Source organism: Pithys albifrons, chromosome 1, assembly GCF_047495875.1.
Source record: "Pithys albifrons albifrons isolate INPA30051 chromosome 1, PitAlb_v1, whole genome shotgun sequence".
Taxonomy (NCBI): Eukaryota; Metazoa; Chordata; class Aves; order Passeriformes; family Thamnophilidae; genus Pithys; species Pithys albifrons.
In genome coordinates, this window is record NC_092458.1 from 16,387,156 (window position 1) to 16,401,788 (window position 14,633).

The 14,633-nt window shown below is 39.0% G+C and overlaps 1 protein-coding gene across 5 annotated transcripts in view; it reads left to right on the forward strand.

The window, feature by feature from the left end:
• MYO16 (myosin XVI) overlaps positions 1-14,633 on the forward strand; it is a 379,293-nt gene that overhangs the window by 68,547 nt on the left and 296,113 nt on the right. For 2 of the 5 annotated variants that reach the window (XM_071566668.1, XM_071567024.1), the window contains exon 1: positions 12,830-13,232. The exons of the other annotated variants lie outside the window; for them this stretch is intronic. In XM_071566668.1, coding sequence (XP_071422769.1) covers positions 13,205-13,232 — 28 coding nt within the window. In that variant the 5' untranslated portion in view covers positions 12,830-13,204. Of the gene's footprint in view, positions 1-12,829; positions 13,233-14,633 lie in introns of those variants that run through there. 5 annotated transcript variants of the gene reach the window in all.

The following is a 14,633-nucleotide window of genomic DNA, read 5'->3' on the forward strand; positions in this document are numbered from 1 at the left end:
TTCAATACACAGGGCCAAGGGCCTGCAGATCTCTGCTTTCCTTCTTTGCTGGCCCTTGCTATGCTGCCACTGTGTTTGCGGACCCTGTGGGTGGGCTGAGCCAAAACCTGAGGGCCAATGTCTCTGACATTGCAGTCCTGGGGCAGTTCTCCCAGACTGTGAGTTGCAGAGTGGTGGACAGCTGGAGCTGGACTGATGTATGTCCTCCTGAGAGCTCTACAGCTGTCAGCCAGCTGCTCACCCTTCTCTCTGGTTTCTCTACCCTTGATATGTTTGGAGCAGCTGGTGGGGGTGCAGAGAGAACAGCTGCAGGTTTGCCTTTCTCTTCCATCATGACCAGCTCAGGGCACACTTGCCATTAGAACTGGGAGCAATGCACCTTGAGTGCCTTCTCACTCTCTTGCTTTCACTTCTCTGATACTGCATCCTCACTGCTGCCAGTGTTCTTCTCCAGCATCATTTCTTGTCATCCTGCTGATAAAATATGAAAAAAGTATTGTCAAGTGTCCAGGATGTGATCATATGGAGAAAAGCCAGAAGAGTAAAATACAAACTGCTTTAAATCAGAGAGTAACTCAACTCCCCAACACTTGTTTAAAACCTGGAATTTAAAAAGCCTTTTTTGGGGAGGAAAGCATTTCTTTGTCCACTGCATACCCCTGTGAGTATAAGGAGAAATCAAGAGAAGTAGGAATATCTGTGAAGAAGGTGGTAGCTTCTAGTTGTTTATCCCTGGCTTATTTGTTGCAGAAGAGTCTAGGTGCACCTTGCTCCTTTCATGTATAAAATAGCATTTTTGAACCACTTGACCTATTTTCTGCTCACTGTCATGGTTTGCAGCATCTCACAGAGCATCCTGGGAGCTGCAGGGCTCAGTTTACAGGTGGAGGATCACTGGGAAGCCGGGGGCTGTCAGCTCATCAGAGGAATAATGCGAGGTAGCCATCAGACAGCTGTAGCTTGTAGAACTATGTTGGCTTATGCTGACAACTTAGATGGCTCACTACAGTGATGTTTTACATCCTGTGTTAAAATCATAATTGTTTTCACTACAGTTCTTTGATGTTGACTACCTCGAAATTGCTTTTAGTTTAAGACAAATATAAACAGAAATATTTATTTATCACATAAAAATAAGTTATAGTTTGAAATATACAAAAAAAAGAAACAACAACAAACAAGAGCAGCAAAAGAAAAATTAGCTATTTGTTGCTAAAAATTTGAAATCTCAAAAGCCTCCCTCCTTCTCTCCAGCTGACTAGTAGCAGATTTCCTGAGCTGTGTTGTCAAGGGCACTGCTTTTTTTGCCTTTCATCTCAGATTGCATTCATCAGATTACACCAACTTTTAGCACCATTTTTTTTTCGGGGTGGGTTGGGGCAGGGTGGGGTGTCTGCAGGGGTCACAGTCACATTTATACCTCTCAGGAGTATATTACTGTCACTTATCCAAGCTCTAGTTCCGTAACTCTCCTGAGATACAATGTCTCTGGCACACTGGGAGCTGTCCTTTTTACTCCATAAATCGGTCATCAGCAGCTTAGTGAGGAAAATTTTCTCACCTACCTTGTCACCCCCAGACTCACTGTGAAATATCTGTATCTATTGATCATATTTTTATCACCTTTTATATATGTTATTTGATCTCATAAGTTAGTCTTTGAAAGACTCTGCTCACTCTTTGACCTGTACTGACTTTGAGGTATTCTGAATGTGGTTATGTATTTTAGACTGAACCTCAGAAAACCATCTATAACTTGTCTTCTGTATTATGTATGGTATTCTAATCATAAAATCTTAATATCATAAAGCTTTGGGGCTTTCCATCTTATTGTCGGTATGTCTGTGTGCTAAATCTTTATAGCTGTTTTCATATGTTTAAAGTCCATTTTTGAGATTTGCTTCTGATGATTAAATCCACCCTCATATGGAACTGTCCTTGGCAAACACTGGAAGTGTATGTTAATTTCAGATACTATTATTATGTTCAGCAAATGCTAATATTTTTTAGCAGATGTAATGATTTGTCTCCTTAAAACATACAGAACTGAATTCAGTAAACCTATGTCAATGCAATGTAGATGGAAGATCTATAGGGATTGATAGTAAAAAGTGCTGATCCACTCTTGACTTCAGCCAAGGTAATAAGGTTGGACCTAGATGTGGTGAAAAAAAACCCCCACTAATTTCTCTGGACAAATTAGTACTACCTAGTGCTGTGCTGTCTTCCAATATGACAAGACTACGTTGGTAATGATAAGGAAAAGTGGTTTTGGAATGACAAAGATGTAAAAAAAAATGGATAAATACATAGTCTCCAATTAACACCAAGCAGAACAGGAGCACTTGGAAGATGCTAAGCAAATTAGTCTTGTTGTGCTATGTGTAATTCCTAATTCTTCTTTCCAAGATAGCTCGTGTACGTAATTTTACAATAATCTTAGGTCATTCACTTGAAAATGTTTAGCTTTGCTCCCTTTGAAGGCAATGGTGAAACCCCTACTGATTTCAAGGTTAAAATGTAAGAATGAAAGAATTCCTTATAGTCAGCCCCAACTTGTGTGGTTTTCTCTTCTAAGAATTTACAGCATTGAGTGGCAATCCATGGAGATTTCAACATTGTGGTAGTTTTATCAGGCCTCAAATTAGCAGGCTCAGAGAATCTACATAGATTAGGAGAGACAGGTATCACCTGATTTAAGCAACCAAAGAAATATTTCATACCAGATGACGCAAATCTGAGACAAGTAAGAGGAATTTCTCAGTTTCACCCAGCAAACAACAGAAAGAAAGAATAAAAATCAAATGTTTCTACTTCCCTGAACTCAAACAAAATGCAAAGTAGCAGTAGCCACAGCATAGCACAGCACAGCTGGACAGCAGCAGCGTGTCCTGCTCTACTGCAGACATGATGGCAACTGAGAAAACACTTCCTGCTCCTGTATTCAGATCTCAGGTTTGTGTCATCTGGTATGAAATATTTCTTTGGTTGCTTAAGTCAGGTGACATCTGTCTCTCCTAATCTGTGGATTTTCTGAGCCTGCTAAATTGAGGCCTACCTAAAACCAAAGCCAAAACTAACACATTTTGGCTAAGAGGTGAATGAAATAATTTCTCACAAAGTCTGCCCTCTGCCAGCATGGCAAGGTGCTAAAGGCTTTTTTTTTCTCTTTCAAGAAAAAATCCACTAAAAATGAAAGGAAAAAAAGAAGTCTTATAAATAGCTTGAAATGATGTAATTTACCCTGCTGGATAATTCTTCTTTATAGACATGTTTTATCCTATTGTGCTTATGTATTTCTTTTTGTTACTTTCTCAGGTGTTCCTTGCTGTTTGAAATAAAAGGTAATTACTACTGTATTTTCAAGAAAATAATATTAGAATAGTAACTCTTTTTGTAATACAATGTTTGATGAAAAGAATAAGTTCATTTGAGGGCAAAGAAATTAATCTTTTGTTTATCATGAACAGACAGCAATTCGAGTAAGAAAATAATTGCATTATTCCGTAAGAATACGATGCACGGATTTTCAAATCATTGGGGAACAAAATATAGTATGAAATACATTATTATAATATACCATGAAGTACAATATTATAACATAGAAAAACTGGGTTCCAGCTATCTGAATTTTAACTAAATTTACATCATATGCTGATCATGATTGATGGTCTAGTGGTATGTGCAGTAACTGTACAAAGCTGGTGTACTCTTTGCTTGTTCACATGTAAAAGCTGTTTGCTGACTTGAAGGATTTTGCTTTTATTTCTCATGTTTGTACAAAACACAGAAGTCTGATCTGAATATTTCATTTATTTCTGTTTGAAGGAACTGATTATCAAGGCATCTTGTATTTACTGATTAATCCTCAGTGCTCTCCACACCATTCTCAGTCTGTATTTGGGAATCGTCCCTTTTTCTGTTCTTGCTCAGTGGCATCTCAGCTGTGACCTCTTTTCCACCATCTTTCTAACTGCCTTTGTTTATAACCTGCCTAACTAACTTCCCTTTTTTTGACCTCAGATAATTTTATTAATTTACTGCTTTCTTACTGTCAGTTCCTTTAAGTCATCTTATTGTGCCTCTGTTTCCTCACTTCTTTATATACTTTTCTCATTTCCCCTCTCCTTCCCTAGCAGCTGCCTAATTCTTGTCTGCTCCCTTGTCTGTCCTATACTAATTTGAGAATGAGATGTAATTCTGTTTCCAAGAAGAATGCAGTAAATTCTGCATCTCTCTCTTGTGCAGAGTGTAGTAAATTCAGCATATCTCTCTTGTTCACTGAGTTTGACTTGTCCATGTCATCTTCAAACAATATCACGGTACCTGCTTTGACTTGACCCTGTCTGGGACACCAGGTACTCACTAAAGCCTCTCACTCCCCTCTGCAACTGGACAGATGAGAGAAAATACAACATAGAATTCATGAATTGAGATAAGGACTAGGAGAGATCACTTACTGATTACAGTCACGGTCAAACCAGCCTTGAAGTGGGGATATTTATTAACTTTATTACTAATACATCAGGATAATGAAAAGTAAATCTTAAAAACACCTTCTCCCCACCCCTCCTTCCCAAGTTGTACCTCCTCCCTCCCCAGTGGTGCAGGGAGATGGGGAATAGGGGTTATGGTTATTTGTATCTGCCACTGCTCAGGGAGGGGAGTCCTTTCCCTGCTCCTGTGGGGTCCCTCCCATGGGAAACAGTCCTTCTTGAACTTCTCCAACATGAGTCCATCCCACGGGCAACAGTTCTTCACAAAGTGCTGTCACTTTTCCATGGGGTGCAGTCCTTCAGACACAGGCTGCTCCAGCATGGTTTCCCCACAAGTCCACAAGTCCTGCCAGGGAAATTTGCTTCAGTGAACTCCTCTCTTCTCGGGTCTGCAGGTCACTGCCAGGACTCTGCTCTGGAATGGGCATCCCACGGGGTCACAGCCTCCTTTGGGCATCCACCTCCTCCAGTGTGGATCTCCGTGGACTGCAGATGGATCTCTGCACCCTTGTGGTCCTCTATGAGCTGCAGGGGCACAGCTGCTCCACCATGGCCTTCACCATGGGCTGCAGCAGAACTTCAGCTCCAGTGCCTGGAGCACCTCCTGCCCCTCCTTCTCCACTGACTTGGTATCTGCAGAGTTGTTCACATGTTCTCACTCTGCTCTTCTCTGGCTGCAATTTTCATCTTCCCAACAAATTCTTTTTTTCCCCTTCCTAAATATGTTACAATAGAGGTGCTACTATCATTCCTGATTGGCTCAGCCTTGGCCAGCAGCAGGTCTGTCCTGGAACCAGCTGATATTGACTCTGCCCTCTGTCCCCAGGACATGAGGGAAGCTTCTGGCAGCTACTAAAACCTGGCCAGACAAACCTAATATAGGTATCTTATATCAGGTAAAAACTTGTTACGATTATACTTTTTGATTTGATTATTGTTCTTATCAACTCAGACTCTTGCCTGGTCTTTGTGGTCAGAACAATGAATTCTTTAAACATTGATGCAGACAAAGGAAAAAAGAGGAAATAAATAAACACATACCTTAGAGACTGGAGAGGGTGCAGAAACAGGGAGACTATCCCAGCTGCATTGTTGCTACACTGTGCACATCTAGCAGCACAGACAGTTTCATAAAAGTGACATATAGTTTTCTGTATCTTGCACACCTTCCCTCCAAAAGTCCCACTTATTCTTTGTGCTTTATAAGAAAAGACTGGAAACCAAATGTCCATTATCAAGTTGTGCTGAGTTACCTGAAGAATGAAGTGCAGAAAAGCTCTGAAAAAGAAGTGGTATTGTATTTAGCATGAGATAAAATGGACAGTAGAAAGATCAGAAAATAAAATAGGTCTTGGGTAGCTCTTTTTGTCTAATTTAAGTCTTTGCTTTTCAGATTGTTTTATATACAATTTAATAATATCCTATTTTGTTTCCTGTGTGTCTATTGAAACTGTGATGTACATCATAATTTTTAGCATAATTGTCAGCTGTCCAATACTCATCTTGTGGTTACAGAACTCTCTTAAGTATCCTGTAATTTCAGTTAAAACCTAAATGCATTCTGTTCTTGGTTTATACCACTTGCATATGTTGCATGTTAATTTTTCGTAAATTAGGAACATTTCCTATCTGAACTCCTACAGTCCTTTCAAATTTTCTCTACTTCAAGATTTAGATTGTTGTAATAACATTTTCCCTGATAAAGGATACACAAATTCCTCTGTTCTGTTCTTGGCCTTTTATGCATCTGTTTTAAACTATCAAACCAATTAGAAAAGAAAAAAAAAAGAGGGATACAATGGCATGGATCATCACATTTGCTAACTCTCATGAAGATTGCAATACACTTTTCATGCCGAGCTGAATTCTTCCAGTTGTCTATTTCTTTCCTGAATATTATAAACTTAAAAAAAAAACAACAAACAAACAAACCAACAAACCCTATCTGATCGTATAACAATTTCTTACAAGGAAATCCATGGACTTTTTGTGTGTGTGTGTGTGTGTGGTAGATATGATGGCTGATGCATTTTTCTGCTTTCCATTTTAACGTGTCTTGGTACTTTCTTTTCAGTCTTGTAAGGAGTTTGCATATAAAAATCTGCATCAAACATAATAAGAAATCTAATTTTAAAAAAACATACACACAGATTGTAATGAAGAAATTAATTATTGAGTCACTACTGTGCCAAAGATAAGCCTAACTGTATATGAGGCTATAGGGATTTTTTGTATTTGGACTTGTTATTACTCCACTCTGAGCTCTCCCACCACAAGTGAGACCTTCTTCATCTCATCCTGTTAAGGAACTGCTAGAGAACTCTACACATAGCCTAAACCCAGTCATTTTGGATGAGAGAGGAAGCAAGGAGTGCTTTCAAATGACACATAACTTCTACTGATAATTTTGCAAACTTCATCAGTACTGTGTAAAAACATCCTGTGATTTTAACCTACTGTTTTCAAGCCATTAAAAAATAATGACATATTAATCCACCCATATACATTCAGTAACAAAAGTAAGGAAGGAAGAAGAAAAAGGATTTTTTTTCACTTTTCTCATTCTGTAAGTGGTTAATCCAGTGGCAGAAGAATGGGAGAAAGACTACCTGCCTCCTGAAAAATCAAGGCATTTCTAGTGAAATGGGAAACGAGGAAAGTGGGCAAGGACTGGAGGAAGGGAAGAGAAGAGAAAAGAAAAAGTCATCTGGTTCTCTAGAGGTCAACCACACTCTGAGTGATAGATTGGGTGATTGGATTTGGTTTGTTGCTGCTGTCTCTGGAGCAAACCTCACATCTCTCTTAGAGCAAGTTCATCTGAAAATGTATTTGGAAAAACTGCTGTGTTTTGTTCTGCTGTGATTCATGTAGAGAAAATTAGTATAGAGTCTTCTTGCTAAGTATCTACATCTGCTATGGCTCATCTCTAGCTTCCTGATGAAGCATACAACTACCAGATGTTATCTGAAGAGTGGCTTGTTGGCAGCTGAATAGTACGGTCAAGGTTTGATTGCTAAGCAGTATCACTTGTCCAAACATATGAGCAATGTCAAATGTTACTCTGCATTCAACTTTTTTTGTCTGCAGTCTTAAATCCATAAGTAAAGCAAAATTGTAACATCTGACGGAGTATAAAAAGATTTGTTGAACTGAAAGATAATGGCATAAATGGGGAGCATCTGTCATATATTTAAAACCAGTAGTCATGGTGTTTTTCTCATTATTCAAATTGCTTTCAGGTAGTTTGGCATTTCTCTATTAAAACTTTCAGTTATATGTGAATTATAAAATACTAAGATGATAAAACTATTAGATGTTCAGTAGTTTATGACACCAGAAGACACTGGAATATTAACAAAATATTTACATGTCCTGAACACAATACATTGTGCCAGCTTTTGACAGCAAAGCCTTATTTTAAACTGTTTTAGTTTGCTAGGTTAATGTAGGAAGTGTTTCATAGGTGCTTTTTCTAAGTTTTGAACTTAGAAATTGAGTGTGAATGCAGTGTCTACACTGAGATGGTGACCTGTAAATTTGTGTTTATCTTAAGAAAAAGAGCTGTCCTAGTGATCACCAGTTCCAAGATTCTATTTTAAAACTCTGTAATTTCATTAAATGGTGAATTTGTACAAAGCATGAAATTGGCTCTTTTCTCTCTATAGGGAGAGGTGGCAGGGATTTTTTCCAGAAGGGCCAAATGTGTCTTGTTTTCTGACCTTGGTTCTTTTTTATCTCTATTTTTTGCTAAGGTGGACAAAATCAAATACATTGTGTTTTATCACCAGATTTAATACCACCTCAGTCTTCGTACCCCAGTCTGAGAGCACGTGCCTCTTTGTAGACTTAAACACCGATGTAGTCTTTTTGGTTCAGTGGGACTGTGATTGAAAATATGCCTATGTTGCCTAATGTTCAGAGAAAGTAGCTTTACAACGCACTTAAAGGTTATCTAGATGTACTTCCATAGTTTACATTGTCAGATTTTAAGTGTTATTTATATTTTTTTTTCTCTTCTGAATAATTTTTTATGGCTGGAGTTCAGTCAGGAGAAAATAGCTAATATGACAAATATCTCTTCATTGTGAATAAATGACTTGTCTTCTTCTCTCTTCTCTCTTTTTTTTTTTCTTAAATTCCTGACCTTGAAATATTTCCTCTTTTGGACTCATCTCAGAAACCTAAGTCTTTCTTTTTTTTCTCACACTTAAAATCTTTGTTTATGACATGGAGAACTACTGCCATGAGTATTGTTGTTCTCTGTTCTTCCTTTACTCTCCAACCTAGCAGAAGCTCGCAGTGGAAATAATATGTCTTTCCAAGAGATGAACTAGATTTTAAATTCTTAATTATTCCTATTGTGGCTTCCCTTCATCTCAGGTTTAGCTGCCATCTCTCCAAAGGGTTCATCCTGCCTCTGCACTCACAGTTGTCCAATGTTCTCATTTCTCTTCATACTCCATTTCATGTTACTTATTCTGCCTAGTGTTTTCATTCTACCATTTCTCTGAGACCTTTCCTCCCTCATCATTTTTGTGCTGCTTTAATGCGGCCCTTCAACATGTCAGAACATTCTGCTGACAGCAATATACAATGCCGTATTCCTTCCATTTATGCTTTCACTTCTTTTACAAAATCCTCTAATGATACCAATGTAATGAAACTAAATATTTTATATAATTTAAAAAGCAAACAAAAGAATGAGATATTCTAAAATGAAAGGCCTGTTGAGGTTACAATCTGCCAGATGTCACCTCTTGAAAAATGTGTGGCTTTCTTCCATTCATCTGGTCACTGATATTCATATTTGAGCAGTCAACCATATATTGTTGGCACACAGACACCTGGAGAATGGGAGAGTGCACAGTGCCCTGCTGCAGGTGGGTGTGTGCTGCCCCATGGACTTGCATAGTCCAAAAATATAACTGAAAGGCACAGATCTAATCTATTGTGTAGCACTGCAGACTCTTCCTTGTCAAACAATCCCATACGAACTAGTGCATTTTCGGAGAGAAGAAATCACGGATGTGTTAACCATACAGACAGCAGTACTGTTCCCAGTTAGTCTGATGTAAAGATCAAGTCAACAGCTTGCAGCATTCAAGAGTCTGTCCTGTACCTTAATACTCTCTGTAAATGCCTATAGAATTATCATGGACTCATAGAATGAACTGGGTTGGAAGAGACATCCGAGATCATCAATACCACTTGATCCAACACCACTGTGATTACTAGATCATGGCATTAAGTGCCACATCCAGTCTCATCTTAAAAACCTCTAGGGATGGAGAACCCACCACCTCTCTGGGCAGCCCATTCCAATGTCTGGTTACACTCTCTGTAAAGAATTTTTTTCTAATATCCAACCTAAACCTCCCCTGAAGAGCTTAAGCCTGTGCCCTCTTGTTCTACTGTTGGTTGCCTGAGAGAAACGACCAACCCCCACCTGGCTACAACATCCTTTCAGGTAGTTGTAGAGAGTGATGAGGTCACCTCTGAGCCTCCTCCAGATTAAACAACCCAGCTCCCTCAGTCTCTCTTCATAGAACTTGGGCTCAAGTCCCTTCACCAGCCACGTTTCTTTTCTATGGACCTGCTCCAGCGCCTCAATGTCTTTCCAGAACTGAGGGGCCCGGAACTGAACACAATACTCGAGGTGTGGCCTCACCAGCACTGAGTACAGGGGAAGGTTCACTTCCCTGGTCCTGTTGGCCACACTATTCTTCATACAGGCCAGGATCCCATTGGCCTTCTTGTCCTTCCTGGGCACACTGTTGGCTCATGTTGAGCTTCCTGTCAATTAGTACCCCAAGGTCCCTTTCTGCCTGGCTGCTCTCCAGCCACTCTATGCCCAGCCTGTAGCGCTGCAGGGGGTTGTTGTGGCCGAAGTGCAGGGCCCAGCACTTGGCCTTGTTGAACTTCATCCCATTGGAATCAGCCCAACTCTCCAGCCTATCCAGGTCCCTCTGCAGACCCCTCCTTCCTTCCAGCAGGTTGACACTCCCTCCCAACTTGGTGTCATCTGCAAATTTGCTATATTAAACAGTTTGAGTTGAAAAGGACCTTTAGAGGTCATCTAGTGCAACTTCGTTTTGCAGTCAGCAGGGTCACCTTCAACTAGATCAGGTTGCTCAGAGCCTTGTCCAGCCTGAACTTGAATGTTTCCTGCGATGGGGTCTCACAAGGGCAGAGTAGAGGAGCGGAATCACCTCCCTTGAACTGCTTGCCATGCTTCCTGTACTGCAGTCCAGGACACAGTTGGCTTTCTGGGATGCAAGCACACTTTCCTTGCTCATGTCCAGATTTTCATCCACCAATAACCTACATTCCTTCTTGGCAGGGCTGCTCTCAAGCCATTCATCCCCCTGACTATATTGATACTGGGGGTTGCCCCGACCCTGTTATAGGACCTTACACTTAGCCATGTTGAATTCTCTCTCTTATTTTTTGCAGGATGGAGGATGTAGTCTAACCTGTCACATAATTGCTACCAAATTCCATCATCCTGAGTTTTTATTCTGGCAATTCAATGGATAAACACATATATTAAAATCTGAAATGAGATAGATCCAAATACTTTTTCTTCTCATATTGCTCAAGGCAAAATCAGAGATGCCTACTCTTCCTTTTTCCTCTGTCCTCTGTAAAGCATTATTTGTCCATTTCTCCCATAACCAGTGTTTACCAAGAATCCTCCTTGTTTTAACCAGTGTGTGTTGGTGGAAGCATGACGTTATTAGACATGGCAGTCTGTCTGCATGACAGTACCACCAGAGATGAACTGTCAGGAATGTCTACACCAAAAAGCATTGCTCAAAGGGATTTTTGTCAGATTACTTGACACTTGCTCATGAACTGTGACTAACATTGCCTCTTAAAACACTCTGTATATTTATTTTATAAGCCATATGGCCCAAACTGGCCTAGTGTTGTATAGGTGTGAAAGACAGTCTGGGTAGATTTAATTACTTTGGACTTCTGAGCTTTACAGTAAAAAAGTTTCCATAGCAAGGTAATTACTGTATTGTGTTTGATATAATTTATCCCTATTTCCCCCGGTTATTGCTTGATTTTTTTTTTGGCATTATTTTGGAAAGCTGTGTTCAGTAAAAAAAAAAACCCACACCTAAATAATTAGTTCTGCAAAAGAATTGCAGTGTATATTTTACCTAAAACCAAATGTGAAGTATGTGGCTGTTAGGAGCTGAGAGATTTCACCTAAGGGTTTTGCTAATGGATCACTGGAAGCCTGTGAATATATATCTTTCTGCTCTTGTGGGAACTTTGCAGAATAGTTAATAGAATCTGAATTAGTTATCCTCACTAATTAGTTAGACCCTTTTCCCTTTGTAGTCTCCCTTTAACACTTTGTAGCTGTTAAAAATGCTATGTATACAAAATAGTAGGTGAGAACCCTTTCCAATGAATAAAAGATTTAAATATGGCTGGGCTATCAGTTCCCCTTTACAAGGGCTCTCACTCAGTGAAGTGTTGACTGTGGTAAGCATGATGCATGGTAAGCAAATGTAAGTCTTCACTGAGCACAGTTCTCTTAAATTATTTTATGATTCTCTAAAAATATTTTACTATAGTTCTGGTGTATGTTTCTCACAGAAGTAGTAAGCAAATTCATGGGTGACTGTTCTTGGAAAAGTAATGCAGGAATTGTTCTTAGAGGATGCTGCAGCCTGGGTGTTTAAAATACAATGCAGGTCTGCCTTTTGTATGCCCTTAATCTGAAACTGGCTAATGCATCAGTATACATTGACTTTTTATTGCATAGTGTGGTAAATAATTGTTTGGACCTGTTCTTACTTAGGCTTTTTATCTTACAATCAGTGATTAAAATGTCATTAGACAACATGTGCACAGTCATGATATAAAGCTTGCAGAGCTTGCAGTTTCTTCTGACATAAATAGTCCATCTGTAAAAAAGATGCAATGTATTCCAAAGAAATGATAAAACAGGAACATATCAGTAAGTGTACACACGAACATGTTTTTAGTTCAATGTAAATGAATCTATGCATAAACCATGAGACTCTGAAGATGGCTGTGAGCTCTATCCTGATTTTTACCTTATAACATATGAAAAATTATCTGTGATGCTAAAAGATGGTTATTTTTGGCAACCTATATCAATTTCCTATTCACACAGCAACTGGTGGCGACTAAAAATAATCCTGGTTTAGTACTAGCTAAGAATCTGGTCACATTGGGCACATGAACAACATGCACAAATAAAATTTAAGATCCCCTGCTCTGCTATTTCATTCGAGCCCACTCATCAAGCTTAGTTTGCTGCCATTTGAAAGCTATTGAAAAGCCATTAACTGGCAGGACTGTGAAAGCCGCAGTGCAGCAGCACACCTCAGTGCTGGAAGAATGTGGCTGCAAGTGCACACCAATTAAATCTTTCTATTCCGGGGGATGTGGGATTAGGAGCGGTGTCAATCAATTGTGCTACAATAGCACGTGCAGCAGTCATGGTTCAAGACGCAGAGAGGTTTATCGTAACTCCAGCAGCCGGGTGAGGATGACTTGGAAGCCTCTGCAAGATCCTGGAACAGAACCTACGTTAAATAATGTATTCTGAGGTATACTGGATACCTGAGGAAGGGCTTTAAATAATGCATTTTCTGGGCATGACAGTTGTAACAGAAGAGAATGCTGAAACCTGTAGCAAGACTACAGCCTGAGATGAAAGAATGTCTCATTACCATTTTATCAAATGCTGTAAGTAACAAAATGGTTATTTTGCTTTTAAAGCTGTCTTTTCATTTTCCGAGGTGTGTCTTTTCAATGCATATGCAAAAAGTCGAAGGGAGATGCTGCATGATGTCAATGTAGTAGTGGGGAAGGGGAGTTGTTACTTTGCATGTGAATATGCAGGCAGAGCCCAGTGTTTCTTTTTCTCCGTTCAGAGCCAAATTCATTGTGTGTGTGATAAAGCTCTCATTCTGAACTTCATACTGCTCAGCTTTTAAAACTTTTGTTTAAATTAATCACCAAAGAATACAATATCTGAAAAGAAGAAATGCCATTCACAGCATTATGTTAAGGACGCCTTTAAGGACAACCTTGGACATGGCTCTCACACTTTGCAAGGGTATACAAGTGAGATAGCTTTATAATTATGAGCCCAGCTCATCATCTACTATAGATCAAATGTTTGTATTCCCTCCTTATCAGAATATTTAGCTATTTGGTGTGACAGACTTAAAAAAAATAATGATGAACTTTTAACCTTGAAGCAGGCAAACTGCCTCCTTAAAGATATCCTGAAATTGGGATCTATGCTAAATGTATTGATTCAATGCAGAACAAATTCCTAACAGCATTTTTTTTCAAGGCTGCTCTTCCTAGCTGCACATTTTTCAAGCTTGTAGGATTTCCCTTTTAAAGTATCCAGAGGCTGAGTGGAAATTGAGGGGTTTACATCAAATAAATGAATTATTGTTTAGATACTTGCTTTAGACAGCCAGCAGTAGTTTGATAACCATGGATATTTTTTACTGAAGGACTTGGAAAACTTCAGACTTCTAGTGATTATGTCACAGTTTTTACATGACAAATAGCAGATTGCTGTAAAATGTTTTCTCTCCAGATTTTGGTCTTTGATGACTGAAGTGTACTGAGGACATTTTTGAAACTATTTACAGTTAAGAAATGAATAATGTGGTTATTTGCTGTTTAAATATGGAATTATTAAACAGCTTGGAATTTTTTTAGTAATTCAATGAAAAATTATTTATGTGGATTTCTTGTCTGGATTCAATGGGACTGGTTATGGACTGTTTTCAAAGCTAGTGGGAGTTACAAGCCTGTTTGTGCAGAGAAGCACAGATTAGTTTTACTGCAGTTTTAAAGGTGCATTCTAAGAATAAGTCTTTGAGCTTGTATTGAGACTTGATAAATGTAAATGACGAATTTGCAACACAATAACTGTCTTGAAGATGTCAAAAAACTATTGTTCAGTCTTTATTCATTTTAGAATGACTTTTTTAGAGTGAAACTGTAGCACATCTATAAAGTCATGTGAGTATCAATAGCATATTAAATAAATAACTCTTCATTGAAACTATAGGAAAGAGATGAGTATGACCTTGAGTATAACCAAGAGATGAGTATAACCTT